We start from the raw sequence: 19,161 nt of genomic DNA, 5'->3' as shown, positions 1-19,161 counted from the left end.
AATATGGACTAAGAAAATAGTTTTTTGCAGTAAATCATTCTGAAATTGTGATTTTGATTCTTTGAATCAAAAGCAAATCCACTTGGGAGACACTTAAAAGTTTCCCATCTCTTTCAGTAAATCTATTCAATTTGTCATATTTATTTCTACAGCACTTTATGCAATAGATTGCTTCACAAAAGTAAAAATTCAACAGTTATGAACTAATAAAGCTCTACTATACAGCTCTACAGAGGATAATAGTGTCATTATGCGGCTCAGCTCAATTCAGTTCAACAATTGTCGACATTACAAAGTCTATTATGAAATTAATTCAATTTGAGCTATAAAGCAGACAATAGTGTCGCTATTCAGCTCAATTCAACTTATCATCAAATAGTATCAGTGCAGTCAAATCGATAACATTACTAAATATAAATTGTCTTTTTATTATTAATTGGCTCACGGTTTCAGGGAAAAAAGACCTAATGTCAAATAAAAATAAAGAAAATAGGAAATAATCAAACTACAAGCAACAGCACAAATAAATACAATAGAGCAAAAATACTAATAAAATAAACAGTGCTTTTCAGGTTTTTCAGGTAGGTCTAACATAAGTTTTCAGGTACAGAAATTGAATAAAGTAATCAAATGTAAAATAACATTGCATATTTGACTGTATAAATTAAAGATTATTCCTTATTAAAGTTAAAAAAAGATATTCAATCCAGAGCTGTGAGTGAGTTCCTGTCTTTTGTTGTTTGATTAACACTGAAAACACAGACATTAGGAATATTAGGCTGCTGTCCCTTTAAGACATAATGCACTGATTCAATACACTGATACACATGCATTGTCTTTCTCGACCGTATAAGTTCACTTAAGGCATAACACATTATGTCTGATACAATACTCATCAAGACGGACATGTTGACATCATTTTTGTGTGCATTAGTCCATTCAAGCGCAAGACTTGAAAGAGAACTCAATATTTGCGCGCTGTCTGAAACACACATACACACACAAGCTGTTGAAGCTCCGCCCTCTGTGCCGGGAGCAGCAGCTCATTTGCATTTAAAGGGACACACACAAAAACAGCATGTTTTTGCTCACCCTCAAAAAGTGACAATTTTAACATGCTATATAAAAATATCTGTGGGGTGTTTTGAGCTAAAACTTCACACACACACTCTGAGGACATCAGAGACTTACATCTTCTGAAAAGGGCATTATAGGACGCCTTTAAACTTGCATGACTGGTACATTAGTGGTGAAAGGACAGACCTGTGCCACATCCAGCCACTGGGTGGCGTCATCTTCGCTGGGGTGGATGCCGAAGTTCCAGCGCCGCTGCAACACGTAAAGCACCGGCTCCACCGAGACGTTGAACCGCGACGACCAGCGAACCTCCAGTTTTCCTGACGGATGCTCCCAAAACACCAGCTCCTTCCGCGGCTTCAGAGGAGATCCTGCGAGAGCCAACAACACACACTCAAATAACACTCAATAACAACCTAAATATTTCTTTAAAAATGTGCATATACAGTCAAACCTACATTTATTCATACACCTTTCTCACATTATCACAGTTTATTCGCTATAGTTTAGAGAATGGTAATGAAATATGAGCAGAACTCAGTTGATATTTGACTGGTTTTGTCCGTCCTTCTGTTAGACTGTCTCACACATGAATTATGTTGAATATCTGTCAGCTGTTAAATTTAACTACACAATTAGATAATACCAGTTTAGCTCAACCAATCACCAAGCAATGCTTCACTTAGTTCAGTCTGTGTGTAAAAAGAGCATTAGCAATTAAAAGAAACAAATATTTTTTATAAACAAATTTTACTGGTAGTCACTGTATGAAGAATATTTGGGTATAATATGTCAGTTTAATTTATTTTTCTCTCCTCACTTACATAAATGTATATTTTCATTGAATCTGATCTTTTGCTTTGTGTTCAAATAAAAAGAGAAAATAATCCAATATTTTATTTGCAATGTATTTAATTCACTGGATTAGACAAAAATAGACATTATCACACGATTCTTACAAATATAAAATTGTTTAATTGAATATGCAATAGTTCAAAATAACTCTAAATAATAAAATTATGATATGACGACACCGAACCTCCCATCTGCTGGAGACTAACCCTCAAGGACATTAGAAAGTCTTCCATGTGTAATAAATGAAAGATTCATGAAGTAAAAAGCTTTGAGAGAGGAGCAAATGTTCTGCTCGATTGGTCACAGCTGTGATGAAGAACGAGGAAGATCTTACACACACTACATCAATCAGCACGACGTCTTCATCGCCCACAGGAACGGGTTATTAGAGTTCACTACAACTAAACCCATCAAAACACATTTCAAGTGTTACTTCAAAGAAAATACATAAATAAAAAATTCAATATTAGTTTATTTTTTTAAACATGTTTTTGTCATTTTTATTAGTTTCTTTTTAAATATGACAAATTAGGATTAATTTTTGGCTTTAGTTCTCATTTATTACCAGTTAGTAATTTAAACTTACTTTGTTTAGTAGATAGGTTTTCCATCTAATATTTAATATTTTATATATAACCGTTAACTTAATTTCATCTTAATTTGAACTTATTTAATTTCATCAAACATTTCTCAATTTCTTTTAGTTTAACAATGTACTAAATTACTAAAACAACTAAAACTTAAATAAAATGAATAAAACTATACAGATATTTTAAAAAAAGTAAAGCATAAGCAAAAAACACAAAAAAATTACTAAAACTAAATTAAAAAAAAAAAAGAATTCACTGTTAATAAAAACTATAATAGTACAGTATCAGTATCAGTAATATTTATATTTTATTTTATTTTGTGTTATTTAATTTTTCATGGGTTTTAATGTACTATATAGACCTATAAAAAATACTACAAAAATACTATAAAAAGCAAAAACTAACAAAAATGACAAAAACTAACTAAAATTAAAACAAAACAAAAAATATAAAAAAAAATCAAAATATTAATCTAAATCTAGTAGTATCTGTAATATTTATATTTAATTTTAATGCATTTATTACTTCACTTTTCAGGGATATAATAGTTAACTAAAACTAAAACCACCAAAAATATTTTTATTACTTGAAGTAAAATAAACTTTAACTGACATAAAACAATATATAAAAAGCAAACTTATTTTAAACATTTTCTTTTTCTTTTAGTTTTACTTGATGTACTAAAACTGAAATAAAAACTATAAAGACATAAAAAAAAAAAAAAAAAAAAAAAATATATATATATATATATATATATATATATATTCTTATAAAAATATAACATAAAAGCAAAACTAATCCATTTGAAAATATAAAAACTATAATAGTATCAGTAATATTTATATTCTATGTGTTATTTCAATTTTCAGGGTTATTATAATTAACTAAATAGACATTAAAAAAAATATATATCAATTTAAAAATATATATATAAAAAGCAAAAACTAACAAAAAATACTAAATCTAACTCAAATGAAAATGAAAACTGAAAATATAAATAAATAAAAACCTAATTCAAAATATTCATTAAAACTATAATAGTATCTCAATGATGCTAAAATATCACTGGAAGAGGATAATCTTAATAGCAATAAAATGTTGTCCTCAACATCTTGACTGCATTAAACTCAGGATGGAGAAACACAACATGGATGAAGAAGCTAAAGGCCTGAAGTCCTGGATCTCAGTGATGTTGAAGAAGCTGAACAGCATCTGCACTGGATTGAGCTGCGGTTTCACATCTACAGCACGTGTGTGTGACGTCTGATCCCACATCCCACAGACTAACCGCTCCGCACACACACTCCTGCACTCGCTCCGACTGAGATTCACCCGTAACCACACATGAAACCTCCACAGGTGCACGTCAGATCCTTCCAAACACACACGCAGGCGCTTCATTCCTGAATCCATTCCCAGGGAATGCATGAACTAAAGAAATGCAGACCTTGAATGCAATGATGAAAGTTTGTGGAGCCGAAAATAAAACTGTCAACGACGCCACTTTGACCTCCACACGAAAACAGCAGAGGAGGGAGATTTTACTACATTTATGCATATACATAGATTTACATGTGCATTTGTCATACTCTTTTATCCAAAGTGCATGTTGCTTGTCTGTTTCTAGCATGATTAGCATGTTGCTTGTATGTTTCTAGCATGATTAGCATGTTGCTTGTATGTTTCTAGCATGATTAGCATTTTGCAGACGAATGGAGGTTAAACACTCAGCAAGAGTTCATGTTTGAAAATGTTCATGCCTTCAATGAACGTCTATGGGATTTTTTGTAGTTTTGATCATCTGATTAACGAAAACAGTCGAATAGGATAGAACAGAAACAGAAACCCGAGTCAGAACCACCTGAAGGTCTGAGCGAGTCTGAGGGTCACAACTAGAACGGTTTGGCCCACAGTATTTTATAATTTTGGTCTATGAAGAAGAAGAAGAAGCTGAAACAGTAGATCAGTTTTAGTGAGGGATAATATAGATCCAGCCGTTTGTTATCTCAGAATAAACCCGACAGGGTGATCAGGATCAGGTCTTCATCAGCCTGAAGGGGTTTATTCTGAGATAACACACACACACACACACACACACACACACACACACACACACACACACACACCTGAAGGGGTTTATTCTGTAGTACTCGAGTCCGGTCTCGGACTTGTCTCGGACTCGCTGGCATTCGGACTCGGACTTGTCTCGGTCTCGGCCACTGGTCTTGCCAAATATGGCTTTTGTTCTCGACCGAGTCCAGGTGTCTTTATTATGTTCCCAGTAAGCACACTAGGGTGACCAGACGTCCCGAAAAATTCGGGACAGTCCCGAAATCTAAACTGTTGTCCCGAATCCCGAATCTGGCCCTAATTGTCTCGGAAATTATACTAAAGCAAAATCTTGCGTAGTTATTGTCTGCGGAGGTTGAGGCCGGCGACACACTGGCTGCGTGGCGTGTCCGTTTTTATTTCGGCTCCCATGTTAACAGGTTAGAGCTTGCACACTGCCTGCGTGACACGCGCGTCGGGCCGCGCGGAAAATGCGTGCATGCTAGAAATAGAACCGACGCCTATTTTTCACGCGACACGCAAGCGTGTTGGAAGCGTTTACAGGCAAAATAGAATAGGAAAAGATGTTTGTATGTCATTTTGACATGAAAACATATTAATAAATGACATTTTGATGTTTGAAAGTTTAAGTTTTGACATAAATGCAGATATGAATGTAATTTAAAAAAAATATTATCGATTTTCAAATATTGCACCTGTCAATACAGAACGAAATATTCTGTAGCCTATTTTGCCGTCAATACTGCCAACGTTGTCTTTGGTGCTATATATTTATGTTTAACATGAAGTATAGGCCTTCCACAACTCTCTCCCCATATGTCGAATATATCACCTACGCACCTATCACCTATATGGCTACGCAGTCTAATATCATAGAAGCCCCCCATCACCCCCATCCCGCAGACAATTTTTAATTGTCCATAACAACCCGAAAACTTGCCTGCTTGCTTTGCACATCTTATTAATGGGCAAAGTTTTCCGACTTTTTTTCGTACCTTTTTTCTTTTCTTTTTTTTATGTGGATGTTATTGAGCTTGTAGAAGTTTAGCTCTTGCGTTCTTCTGAACATCTCGCTGAATGACATCTGAACATTGCCCGATGTAATTTCTGAGTCATATCACTCCATAATCTGCCTCTCTTTTAAATGCCTATTCCACGAGTGGTAGGCTCCAATGACTGGCTGTTTTAAAATACAGCTAATATCGAAACAAAATAACCCATGACGTCATCTACGAGACATTTAGGCCTCCTCCAATAGTACTGACAGCTCGGCTCATAGCTTGCAGGTTTGCTTAGTGGCAAACTTTTTTCATTTGATTGGTTCAACCGCCACCCGCCCGAATTTAATTAAAATATTATTTTTCGTCGGATATTAATAAATATTATTTTTCGGATAGATGTGTGTGTGTGTGTGTGTGTGTGTGTGTGTGTGTGTGTGTGTGTGTGTGTGTGTGTGTGTGTGTGTGTGTGTGTGTGTGTGTGTGAGTTGGCTCGGCCCTCCCTCATGCAGTTTAATTGGTTGACATTGTGTGTATGATTGACAGGAACAGAATGTGAGGCTGATCAGACAGTCGAAACGAATGTGTGTGCTCCTTTAGGCCTGTATAATTATTATTTTTTTGTTCTTTGAATTAGTCAATTATTTTAAATACAATTAAAATCATTCATTATTTCATTATTACATAATGATTTAATTTCTATAGGCTATATTTTTTGCAGACTTTTTTTCCTGTCCTGGACTCGGTCTTGACTCGGACTCAAACCTTTTTGGACTTGGTCTTGACTTGGACTCGACTAGTCCTGGTTTTGGACTTGTCTCGGACTCGACAAAGGTGGTCTTGACTACAGCCCTAGTTTATTCTGAGATAACACACACTCACTCACACACACACACACACACACCTGAAGGGGTTTATTCTGAGATAACACACACACACACACACACACACACACACCTGAAGGGGTTTATTCTGAGATAACACACACTCACACACACACACACACACACACACACACACACACACACACCTGAAGAGGGTTTATTCTGAGATAACACACACTCACACTCACACACACACCTGAAGAGGGTTTATTCTGAGATAACACACACACACACATACACCTGAAGGGGTTTATTCGGAGATAACACACACACACACATACACCTGAAGGGGTTTATTCGGAGATAACACACACTCACACACACACACACACACACACACACACACCTGAAGGGGGTTTATTCTGAGATAACAACCGGCTGGATGTACATTATCCCATTTATTACACAGCATTTCAACACATTAATAATTATGGAGATCAGAGATACTGATATTTCAGATTAAACTGTTTTAAAATCGTTCCTGTTTGTATCTTATAATCCAACAGTGTATAAAACAATAGTCACAAAATGGACGCCGCTGCGTTTGTATGAAACGAGAGAGAGCGAGTCCACGATACTGGATGGCATAATTAAATAACTCTACACTAAATATTGATTAGACTGAGTTTTAATATTTTTTTAAAAGTGTGTAGCGAGTGTGTAGCGAGTGTATAGCGAGTGTATAGCGAGTCAGTGTATAGCGAGTGTGTAGCGCTCCTGACTTCAGTGACCCAGATGAGCCGGTGTTTCTGTTGTTATCTGGGAATAACACACCTCTAGATGGAGCGATCGACCAATCAGAATCGAGTATTCCACAGGGCCGTGTAATAATCATTGTTAATATGTTTCTGGAGCCGGGAGACTTGCAGGGTTACAGTCGCACCTGAGGAACATCTGAGAGCGATCGAGAACACGAGAAACACTCAGCGCTCCATAAAGCCGGTTAATGGTTTCCAGCATCTTCACCAGAGCGACGACACACAGAAATAATCATAAATAATCACGCTTCTGACACCAGCTGATTGGGTTTGGATTTCAATAAAAGGCTTTATGACTTTCTGCAAATGAGGGGGAACCAGTAAATCTGACATTAATAACGATCGTGCAACACAAACCGGAACGCTTGCTTTCAGAGGTCACGTTTCATCTTATTGTGTAATTATGATTAAAAAATACAGTAAAAATTGTGAAATATTATTCCAGTGTAAATCATCTGTTCTCTATGTGAATATACAGTAAAGTGTAATTTATTCCTGTGATCAAAGCTGAATGTTCAGCATCATTACTCCAGTCTTCAGTGTCACATGATCCTTCAGAAATCACTCTAAGATGAGGATTTGATGATCAACTATTATTATTGGTGCTCAATTATTAATAATAGCTCTTATTATCAATGTTGAAAATGTTTTTGCTGATTAATATTTTGTGGAAATCGTAATACATTCTTCTTTGATTAATAGAAAGTTCAAAAGAACAACATTTGAAATAGAATATTCTGTATATTATATATTATATATATTATATATATACAGTACAGGCCAAAAGTTTGGACACATTACTATTTTTAATGTTTTTGAAAGAAGTTTCTTCTGCTCATCAAGCCTGCATTTATTTGATCAAAAATACAGAAAAAAAATGTAATATTGTGATATATTATTACAATTTCAAATAATTGGTTTTCAATTTATTATACTTTAAATTATCATTTATTTCGGTGATGCAAAGCTGAATTTTCAGGATCATTACTCCAGTCTTCAGTGTCACATGTGACATCCAGTCAATCACATGATCCTTTAGAAATCATTCTAATGTTCTGATTTATTATGAGTGTTGGAAACAGTTCTGCTGCCTAATATATTTGATGAATAAAAGGTTAAAAAGAACTGCATTTATTCAAAATATAAAATATATATTTTTTTTAATATAAATCTTCTTTATTATCACTTTTAATCAATTTAACACATCCTTGCTGAATAAAATTATTGATTTATTTAAAAAAAAATAAAGAAAAAAATTACTGACCCCAAATTACTGACCAGTAGTGTATATTGTTGTTATAAAAGATTTCTATCTTGAAAACATTTGCTTCTTTTTTTTTCTTTTCTTTTTTCTTTTTCTTTTTTTTATTCATCAAAGTATCCTAAAAAAGTATCACAGGTTATGAAAAAATATTAAGCAGCAGAACTGTTTCCAACTTTGATAATGAATTCTCATATTAGAATGATTTCTAAAGGATCATTTGATAGACTGGAGTAATGATCCTGAAAATTCAGCTTTGCATCACCGAAATAAATGATAATTTAAAGTATAATAAATTGAAAACCAATTATTTTAAATTGTAATAATATATTACAATATTAATTTTTTTTCTGTATTTTTGATCAAATAAATGCAGGCTTGATGAGCAGAAGAAACTTCTTTCAAAAACATTAAAAATAGTAATGTGTCCAAACTTTTGGCCTGTACTATATATATATATTTGTATATATATACTGTATTTATATATATATATAATGATGCTGAAATTGAGCTTAGCATCAATGAATAAATTAAATTTTACAATATATTCACTGAAATCAGCTGTTTTACATTGTAATAATATTTCAAAATTTGTACTGTCTTTTCGATCATATAAATGCAGCTTTGTTTGATAAACAAACAAGACATATGTCCACTTATTTCACAGGTTTTTAACAACATGAGGGCGAGTAAATGATCAAATGTATGGGTAAACTAACCCATTAAGCCACAAACTTGGGTTGATGATGGTGTGTGGAAGTAAAATAAATGGCAAATGTTTTGGCAACACTTTTTCCTTCACTTTTATGATGGATGGATGGATGCACTTTTATGAATGCACTTTTATGATGGATGGATGCACTTTTATGATAGATGCACTTTTATGATGATAGATGCACTTTTATGACTGACAGATGCACTTTTATGACAGACGGATGCACTTTTATGACGGACGGATGCACTTTTATGATGGACAGATGCACTTTTTTGATGGACAGATGCACTTTATGATGGATAGATGCACTTTTATGATGGATAGATGCACTTTTATGATGGACAGATGCACTTTATGATGGACAGATGCACTTTTATGATGGACAGATGCACTTTTATGATGATAGATGCACTTTTATGATGGACGGATGCACTTTTATGATGGACGGATGCACTTTTATGATGGACAGATGCACTTTTATGATGGATAGATGCACTTTATGATGATAGATGCACTTTATGATGGATAGATGCACTTTTATGATGGACGGATGCACTTTATGATGGATAGATGCACTTTATGATGGATAGATGCACTTTATGATGGACGGATGCACTTTTATGATGATAGATGCACTTTATGATGATAGATGCACTTTTATGATGGACGGATGCACTTTTATGATGGACGGATGCACTTTTATGATGGATGGATGGATGGATGGATGGATGGATGGATGGATGGATGCACTTTTATGATGGACGGATGCACTTTTATGATGGATGGATGCACTTTTATGATAGATGCACTTTTATGATGGACAGATGCACTTTTATGATGGACGGATGCACTTTTATGATGGACGGATGCACTTTTATGATGGATGGATGCACTTTTATGATGGACAGATGCACTTTTATGATGGACGGATGCACTTTTATGATTGATGGATGGATGGATGCACTTTTATGATGGATGGATGCACTTTTATGATAGATGCACTTTTATGATGGACAGATGCACTTTTATGATGGACGGATGCACTTTTATGATGGACGGATGCACTTATGATGATAGATGCACTTTTATCATGGACAGGTGCACTTTTATGATTGACGGATGCACTTTTATGATGGACGGATGCACTTTTATGATGGACGGATGCACTTTATGATGGATAGATGCACTTTTATGATGGATAGATGCACTTTTATGATGGACGGATGCACTTTATGATGATAGATGCACTTTTATGATGGATAGATGCACTTTTATGATGGACGGATGCACTTTATGATGGACGGATGCACTTTTATGATGGATAGATGCACTGCACTTTTATGATGGATAGATGCACTTTTATGATGGATAGATGCACTTTTATCATGGACAGATGCACTTTTATGATGGACGGATGCACTTTTATGATGGACAGGTGCACTTTTATGATGGACGGATGCACTTTATGATGGATAGATGCACTTTTATGATGGACGGATGCACTTTATGATGATAGATGCACTTTTATGATGGATAGATGCACTTTTATGATGGATGGATGCACTTTATGATGGACGGATGCACTTTTATGATGGATAGATGCACTGCACTTTTATGATGGATAGATGCACTTTTATGATGGACGGATGCACTTTTATGATGGATAGATGCACTTTTATGATTGACGGATGCACTTTTATGATGGACAGATGCACTTTTATGATGGATAGATGCACTTTTATGATGGATAGATGCACTTTTATGATGGATAGATGCACTTTTATGATGGACGGATGCACTTTATGATGGACGGATGCACTTTTATGATGGATAGATGCACTGCACTTTTATGATGGATAGATGCACTTTTATGATGGATAGATGCACTTTTATCATGGACAGATGCACTTTTATGATGGTAAGATGCACTTTTATCATGGACAGGTGCACTTTTATGATGGACGGATGCACTTTTATGATGGACAGGTGCACTTTTATGATGGATGGATGCACTTTTATGATGGACAGATCCACTTTTATGATGGATGGATGCACTTTTATGATGGACGGATGTACTTTTATGATGGACGGATGCACTTTTATGATGGACAGGTGCACTTTTATGATGGATGGATGCACTTATGATGGATAGATGCACTTTTATCATGGATAGATGCACTTTTATCATGGACAGGTGCACTTTTATGATGGACGGATGCACTTTTATGATGGACAGATCCACTTTTATGATGGATGGATGCACTTTTATGATGGACGGATGTACTTTTATGATGGACGGATGCACTTTTATGATAAACAGGTGCACTTTTATGATGGATGGATGCACTTATGATGGATAGATGCACTTTTATCATGGATAGATGCACTTTTATGATGGACAGGTGCACTTTTATGATGGACGGATGGACTTTTATGATTGATGGATGGATGGATGCACTTTTATGATGGATGGATGCACTTTTATGATAGATGCACTTTTATGATGGACAGATGCACTTTTATGATGGACGGATGCACTTTTATGATGGACGGATGCACTTATGATGATAGATGCACTTTTATCATGGACAGGTGCACTTTTATGATTGACGGATGCACTTTTATGATGGACGGATGCACTTTTATGATGGACGGATGCACTTTATGATGGATAGATGCACTTTTATGATGGATAGATGCACTTTTATGATGGACGGATGCACTTTATGATGATAGATGCACTTTTATGATGGATAGATGCACTTTTATGATGGACGGATGCACTTTATGATGGACGGATGCACTTTTATGATGGATAGATGCACTGCACTTTTATGATGGATAGATGCACTTTTATGATGGATAGATGCACTATTATCATGGACAGATGCACTTTTATGATGGACGGATGCACTTTTATGATGGACAGGTGCACTTTTATGATGGACGGATGCACTTTATGATGGATAGATGCACTTTTATGATGGACGGATGCACTTTATGATGATAGATGCACTTTTATGATGGATAGATGCACTTTTATGATGGACGGATGCACTTTATGATGGACGGATGCACTTTTATGATGGATAGATGCACTGCACTTTTATGATGGATAGATGCACTTTTATGATGGACGGATGCACTTTTATGATGGATAGATGCACTTTTATGATGGACGGATGCACTTTTATGATGGACAGATGCACTTTTATGATGGATAGATGCACTTTTATGATGGATAGATGCACTTTTATGATGGATAGATGCACTTTTATGATGGACGGATGCACTTTATGATGGACGGATGCACTTTTATGATGGATAGATGCACTGCACTTTTATCATGGACAGATGCACTTTTATGATGGTAAGATGCACTTTTATCATGGACAGGTGCACTTTTATGATGGACGGATGTACTTTTATGATGGACGGATGCACTTTTATGATAAACAGGTGCACTTTTATGATGGATGGATGCACTTATGATGGATAGATGCACTTTTATCATGGATAGATGCACTTTTATGATGGACAGGTGCACTTTTATGATGGACGGATGGACTTTTATGATTGATGGATGGATGGATGCACTTTTATGATGGATGGATGCACTTTTATGATAGATGCACTTTTATGATGGACAGATGCACTTTTATGATGGACGGATGCACTTTTATGATGGACGGATGCACTTATGATGATAGATGCACTTTTATCATGGACAGGTGCACTTTTATGATTGACGGATGCACTTTTATGATGGACGGATGCACTTTTATGATGGACGGATGCACTTTATGATGGATAGATGCACTTTTATGATGGATAGATGCACTTTTATGATGGACGGATGCACTTTATGATGATAGATGCACTTTTATGATGGATAGATGCACTTTTATGATGGACGGATGCACTTTATGATGGACGGATGCACTTTTATGATGGATAGATGCACTGCACTTTTATGATGGATAGATGCACTTTTATGATGGATAGATGCACTATTATCATGGACAGATGCACTTTTATGATGGACGGATGCACTTTTATGATGGACAGGTGCACTTTTATGATGGACGGATGCACTTTATGATGGATAGATGCACTTTTATGATGGACGGATGCACTTTATGATGATAGATGCACTTTTATGATGGATAGATGCACTTTTATGATGGACGGATGCACTTTATGATGGACGGATGCACTTTTATGATGGATAGATGCACTGCACTTTTATGATGGATAGATGCACTTTTATGATGGACGGATGCACTTTTATGATGGATAGATGCACTTTTATGATGGACGGATGCACTTTTATGATGGACAGATGCACTTTTATGATGGATAGATGCACTTTTATGATGGATAGATGCACTTTTATGATGGATAGATGCACTTTTATGATGGACGGATGCACTTTATGATGGACGGATGCACTTTTATGATGGATAGATGCACTGCACTTTTATCATGGACAGATGCACTTTTATGATGGTAAGATGCACTTTTATCATGGACAGGTGCACTTTTATGATGGACGGATGCACTTTTATGATGGACAGGTGCACTTTTATGATGGATGGATGCACTTTTATGATGGACAGATCCACTTTTATGATGGACGGATGCACTTTTATGATGGACGGATGTACTTTTATGATGGACGGATGCACTTTTATGATGGACAGGTGCACTTTTATGATGGATGGATGCACTTATGATGGATAGATGCACTTTTATCATGGATAGATGCACTTTTATCATGGACAGGTGCACTTTTATGATGGACGGATGCACTTTTATGATGGACAGATCCACTTTTATGATGGATGGATGCACTTTTATGATGGACGGATGTACTTTTATGATGGACGGATGCACTTTTATGATAAACAGGTGCACTTTTATGATGGATGGATGCACTTATGATGGATAGATGCACTTTTATCATGGATAGATGCACTTTTATCATGGACAGGTGCACTTTTATGATGGACGGATGCACTTTTATGATGGACAGATCCACTTTTATGATGGATGGATGCACTTTTATGATGGACGGATGTACTTTTATGATGGACGGATGCACTTTTATGATAAACAGGTGCACTTTTATGATGGATGGATGCACTTATAATGGATAGATGCACTTTTATCATGGATAGATGCACTTTTATGATGGACAGGTGCACTTTTATCATGGACAGATGCACTTTTATGATGGATGGATGGACTTTTATGATGGATGGATGGATGCACTTTTATGATGGACAGATGCACTTTTATGATGGACGGATGCACTTTTATGATGGACAGATGCACTTTTATGATGATAGATGTACTTTTATTATGGACGGATGCACTTTTATGATGGACGGATGCACTTTTATGATGGACAGATGCACTTTTATGATGATAGATGTACTTTAATGATGGACGGATGCACTTTTATGATGGACGGATGCACTTTTATGATGGACGGATGCACTTTTATGATGGACAGGTGCACTTTTATCATGGACAGATGCACTTTTATGATGGATGGATGCACTTTTATGATGGACGGATGCACTTATGATGGATAGATGCACTTTTATCATGGATAGATGCACTTTTATGATGGACAGGTGCACTTTTATCATGGACAGATGCACTTTTATGATGGATGGATGCACTTTTATGATTGATGGATGCACTTATGATGGATAGATGCACTTTTATCATGGATAGATGCACTTTTATGATGGACAGGTGCACTTTTATCATGGACAGATGCACTTTTATGATGGATGGATGCACTTTTATGATGGACGGATGCACTCTTATGATGGTAGATGCACTTTTATGATGGATAGATGCACTTTTATCATGGACAGATGCACTTTTATGATGGACAGATGCACTTTTATGATGGATGGATGCACTTTTATGATGGATGGATGCACTTGTATGATGGACGGATGCACTTTTATGATGGATAGATGCACTTTTATGATGGATGGATGTACTTTTATTATGATGGATGCACTTTTATGATGGATAGATGCACTTTTATGATGGATAGATGCACTTTTATGATGGACAGATGCACTTTTATGATGGACAGGTGCACTTTTATCATGGACAGATGCACTTTTATGATGGATGGATGCACTTTTATGATGGATGGATGCACTTTTATGATGGATAGATGCACTTTTATGATGGATAGATGCACTTTTATGATGGACAGGTGCACTTTTATGATGGATAGATGCACTTTTATGATGGACAGATGCACTTTTATGATGATAGATGCACTTTTATGGACTTCAAAACAGAAACGCCCATTCACTGCCTTTATAAAGCTTGGAAGAGCCAGGACATTTATTAATAAACTCAGCAAAAAAAGAAACGTCCCTTTTTCAGGACTGTGTATTTCAACAATAATGTTGTAAAAATCCAAATAACTTTACAGATCTTCATTGTAAAGGGTTTAAACAATGTTTTCCAGAGAGTAGACATTTAAGGTCACAGTTCTAAAAACGCAGGAAACTAAAGAGACTTGTCTACCGACTGTGAAAAACACCCAAAGAAAGATGCCCAGGGTCCCTGCTCATCTGCGTGAACGTGCATTAGGCATGCTGCAGGGAGGCATTAGGACTGCTGATGTGGCTAGGGCAATGAATTGCCATGTCCACACTGTGAGACGCCTAAGATAGCGTCATCTCAATCCCATTGAGCACGTCTGGGACCTGTTGGATTGCAGGGTGAGGGCTAGGGCCATTCCCCCCAGAAATGTAGAGGAACTTGCAAGTGCCTTGGTGGAAAAGTGGGGTAACATCTCACAGCAAGAACTGACAAATCTGGTCCAGTCCATGAGGAGGAGATGCACTGCAGTACTTCAAGCAGCTGGTGGCCACACCAGATACTGACTGGTACTTTTGATTTTGAGCCTCCCTTCATTCAGGGTCACATTATTCTATTTCTGTTAGTCACATGTCTATGAAACATTTTTAGTTTATGTCTTATGGTGTTGACTCTTTTAGTGTTCATACAAATATTTACACACATTAAGTTTACTGAAAGTAAAAACAGTTGAAAGTCAGAGGGCGTTTCTTTTTTTGCTGAGTTTATAACTCTGATTGTATTCGTCTGATAGAAGAATGTCATATACACCTAGGATGGCTTGGGGGAGAATAAATCATGGACTGATTTTCATTTTTGGGTGAACTATCCCTTTAAAATGCAAGCACGGTTAATGCGATGCATATTTTTTTCAATTAGGGCAATTCAACAAGCTTTTTTTGTTTCAAAAACATTTGCCATTATTTGACTTCCACACTAGCGCTGGGAAAGAGTGTGTACCTCTATAGAGGTTCTTGGGGATCTGGCAGGTGTGTCCGCATCCATTGGGACAGCATTTCTTTATAGTGGTGCACTCGTTGTCTTCTTCACAGCTCTCCACACAAGCCGCTGCGAATCCACTGGCTCGATCCGGTGCCGGACACTCGCCCTGCTTCTGCGACTCCACCGAACGCAAGAACTCGCAGCTCGTCAGACACTCGTAGTGCTTCTTCGGGAACTGAGTCTGAAATCAGAAGCAGAGCAACACGATTAAAGGGGTGGTTGATTATGATTGACTTTTCTAACTTTAGTTAGTGTGTAATGTTGCTGTTTGATCATAAACAACATCTGCAAAGTTACAACGCTCAAAGTTCAGAGCAAAGGGAGATATTTGCTTTTATAGAAATCGCTTTTTAAGGACTACAACAAACGGCTGGTAGAGACTACAATGAGCTCCTTCCCGGGTTAGTGACATCACCAACCCTACAATTTGCATAAACCCCGCCCGCGGGAACTCCATTAATAGATTATCATGACAGAATATGCTAATCAATGACTAGAAGATAACTACACATCAACTGCATAAATTCATCAACTAACCATTCAGAAATGTTGTATTCTAAATGTTGTCACTTCTTCTTGAGTCTCTCCATCATTGTCTGACTCCGGTTTGAACATAAAAGTTTTTTATATTTTCAGTGTGTGTCTGTGTGAGGTAATCGGAGCTGCTAACACACACACACACACACACACACACACACACACACACACAAACAACCTCCTGTGCCGGGAGCAGCAGCTCATTTGCATTTAAAGGGACATACACAAAACAGCGTGTTTTTGCTCACCCTCAAAAAGTGATAATTTTAACATGCTATATAAAAATATCTGTGGGGTATTTTGAGCTAAAACTTCACACACACACTCTGGGGACATCGGAGACTTATTTTACATCTTGGGAAAAGAGCATTACAGGACCCCTTTAAACGCAGATTAAAAGAGCAATAGTTTAGCGCAGGGGAAACGTCTCGTCTCGTACCTCACACAAGTCCTGACACTGGTTCTCCTTTAGGTCCCATGATGCCCTGCAAGGCTCCAGACACTGCAAGAGAAGAGCAAAGAAGAGATTAGCACATAATGAAGAAACGGGAAAAGAAGGAAAATCAGAGACATGAACCACAGATGCTTCATGCTTTACGCAGACCAGGGTTTTTCAGACTCGTTGATGAAACACTGAAGCTTATAACTAATTGAAGCTTATGACTAATATATTGCTTATAACTAACAATGATATAAATACAAAAATAAATACATTTTAAATAAAAACAATAAAAGTAAAACACTATCATTTAAATTAATTCATAAATAATATATAATTAAACAAATAATTTAAAAACATCAAAAATAAAGTAGTTTCTTATAATTAAATTACAAAAACATAAAATTAAACAAATAATAATTAAAAAACTTTCTAATGATTCATTAAATAATCAAAAAATGCAAAGTTTGAATATATAAATGTAAAAACAAATATAAATCAAAATAAAACACTAATAATAAAATGTTAAAAAGTAAATTAAACAAATAATTTTACAATAAAAAACATACTAATCATTTATGAAATATCAAAATAATGTTTTAATAAAATAAATAATATTTTTTACTTATTTAACATATATTTTTAATTATTTTTAAATATTTTTAAAATAAAAACAATCAAAATAAAACTTACTAAATCAGAAAAAAGGCTAAATGAATATAAATACATTTTGAAATAAAAAGAAATAAAACAGTTACTAATGATTAATTAAATCACAAAAAATGCAAAAAAAAACACAGTACTTAAATAATAATAATAAAAATTTAAACAAATAATTAATGCAATCAAAATAAAACACTAATAATTAATTAGAAATATAATAAATTAAACAAATAATTTTCAAATAAAAACAAAATAAAACACTTAATAATAATTAAATAACTAATAAAGATAAATAATTTAAAAAGTAAAGGCAATCATTGATAATGATTTGGATAATAAAAATATATTTAAAATAATAATATGACTTCAGATGAAGATGATCAACAGTGTCCAACAGAAGAAAGCATGTAAATCACTCAGTCATCCAGAAACCCAATATACTCCTCAACTCATTCCTCACACACACACACACACACTCATTCCCAAACCACACCAGCAGCGCCAACACAAAGAGTCTTCAACCTCAATCTGCTCACGGATCACTTACGCTTTACACCACTGACTGAACATTAAACATCAGCGCAAACTTCTGACTTTCGATTGCATGAAAGAAATAACACAAACTCTGAATCAACACACACCAATGCATCTTTCTAAATGTCATAAGTATTTGTTAACAAACAAGTATTCATTACTTCAATGAGCTCATTGTTTCTGCCTTAAATTATTACATTGTTTAAATTAATAATTTTTTTGCTAACTATGATTTTGTATATGTGCATTTCTGAAATACACTCAGAGTCTCCTCTGATATCAGATCACTGTAAATTGTAATGTGGACTCATGCACTTTCTGTGAAGCTGCTTTGAAACGATGTGTGTTGTAAAAAAAGCGCTATACAAATAAATGT

At 35.5% G+C, this 19,161-nt stretch overlaps 1 protein-coding gene across 1 annotated transcript in view; it reads right to left on the bottom strand.

The window, feature by feature from the left end:
* The window catches only part of anos1 (anosmin 1), an 85,327-nt gene that overhangs the window by 38,726 nt on the left and 27,440 nt on the right, over positions 1-19,161 (bottom strand). Inside the window, exons 3-5 of the mRNA XM_081368135.1 lie at positions 17,589-17,651; positions 16,571-16,793; positions 1,264-1,448 (exon numbers count right to left, since the gene is read on the bottom strand). Coding sequence (XP_081224261.1) covers positions 1,264-1,448; positions 16,571-16,793; positions 17,589-17,651 — 471 coding nt within the window. The remainder of the gene's footprint in view (positions 1-1,263; positions 1,449-16,570; positions 16,794-17,588; positions 17,652-19,161) is intronic.

The sequence above is a fragment of the Scardinius erythrophthalmus genome (assembly GCF_964197995.2).
Source record: "Scardinius erythrophthalmus genome assembly, chromosome: 6".
Classification (NCBI taxonomy): domain Eukaryota; kingdom Metazoa; phylum Chordata; class Actinopteri; order Cypriniformes; family Leuciscidae; genus Scardinius; species Scardinius erythrophthalmus.
The sequence above is the reverse complement of the archived record's forward strand: the minus strand, read 5'-3'. Positions and strand labels throughout refer to the sequence as shown.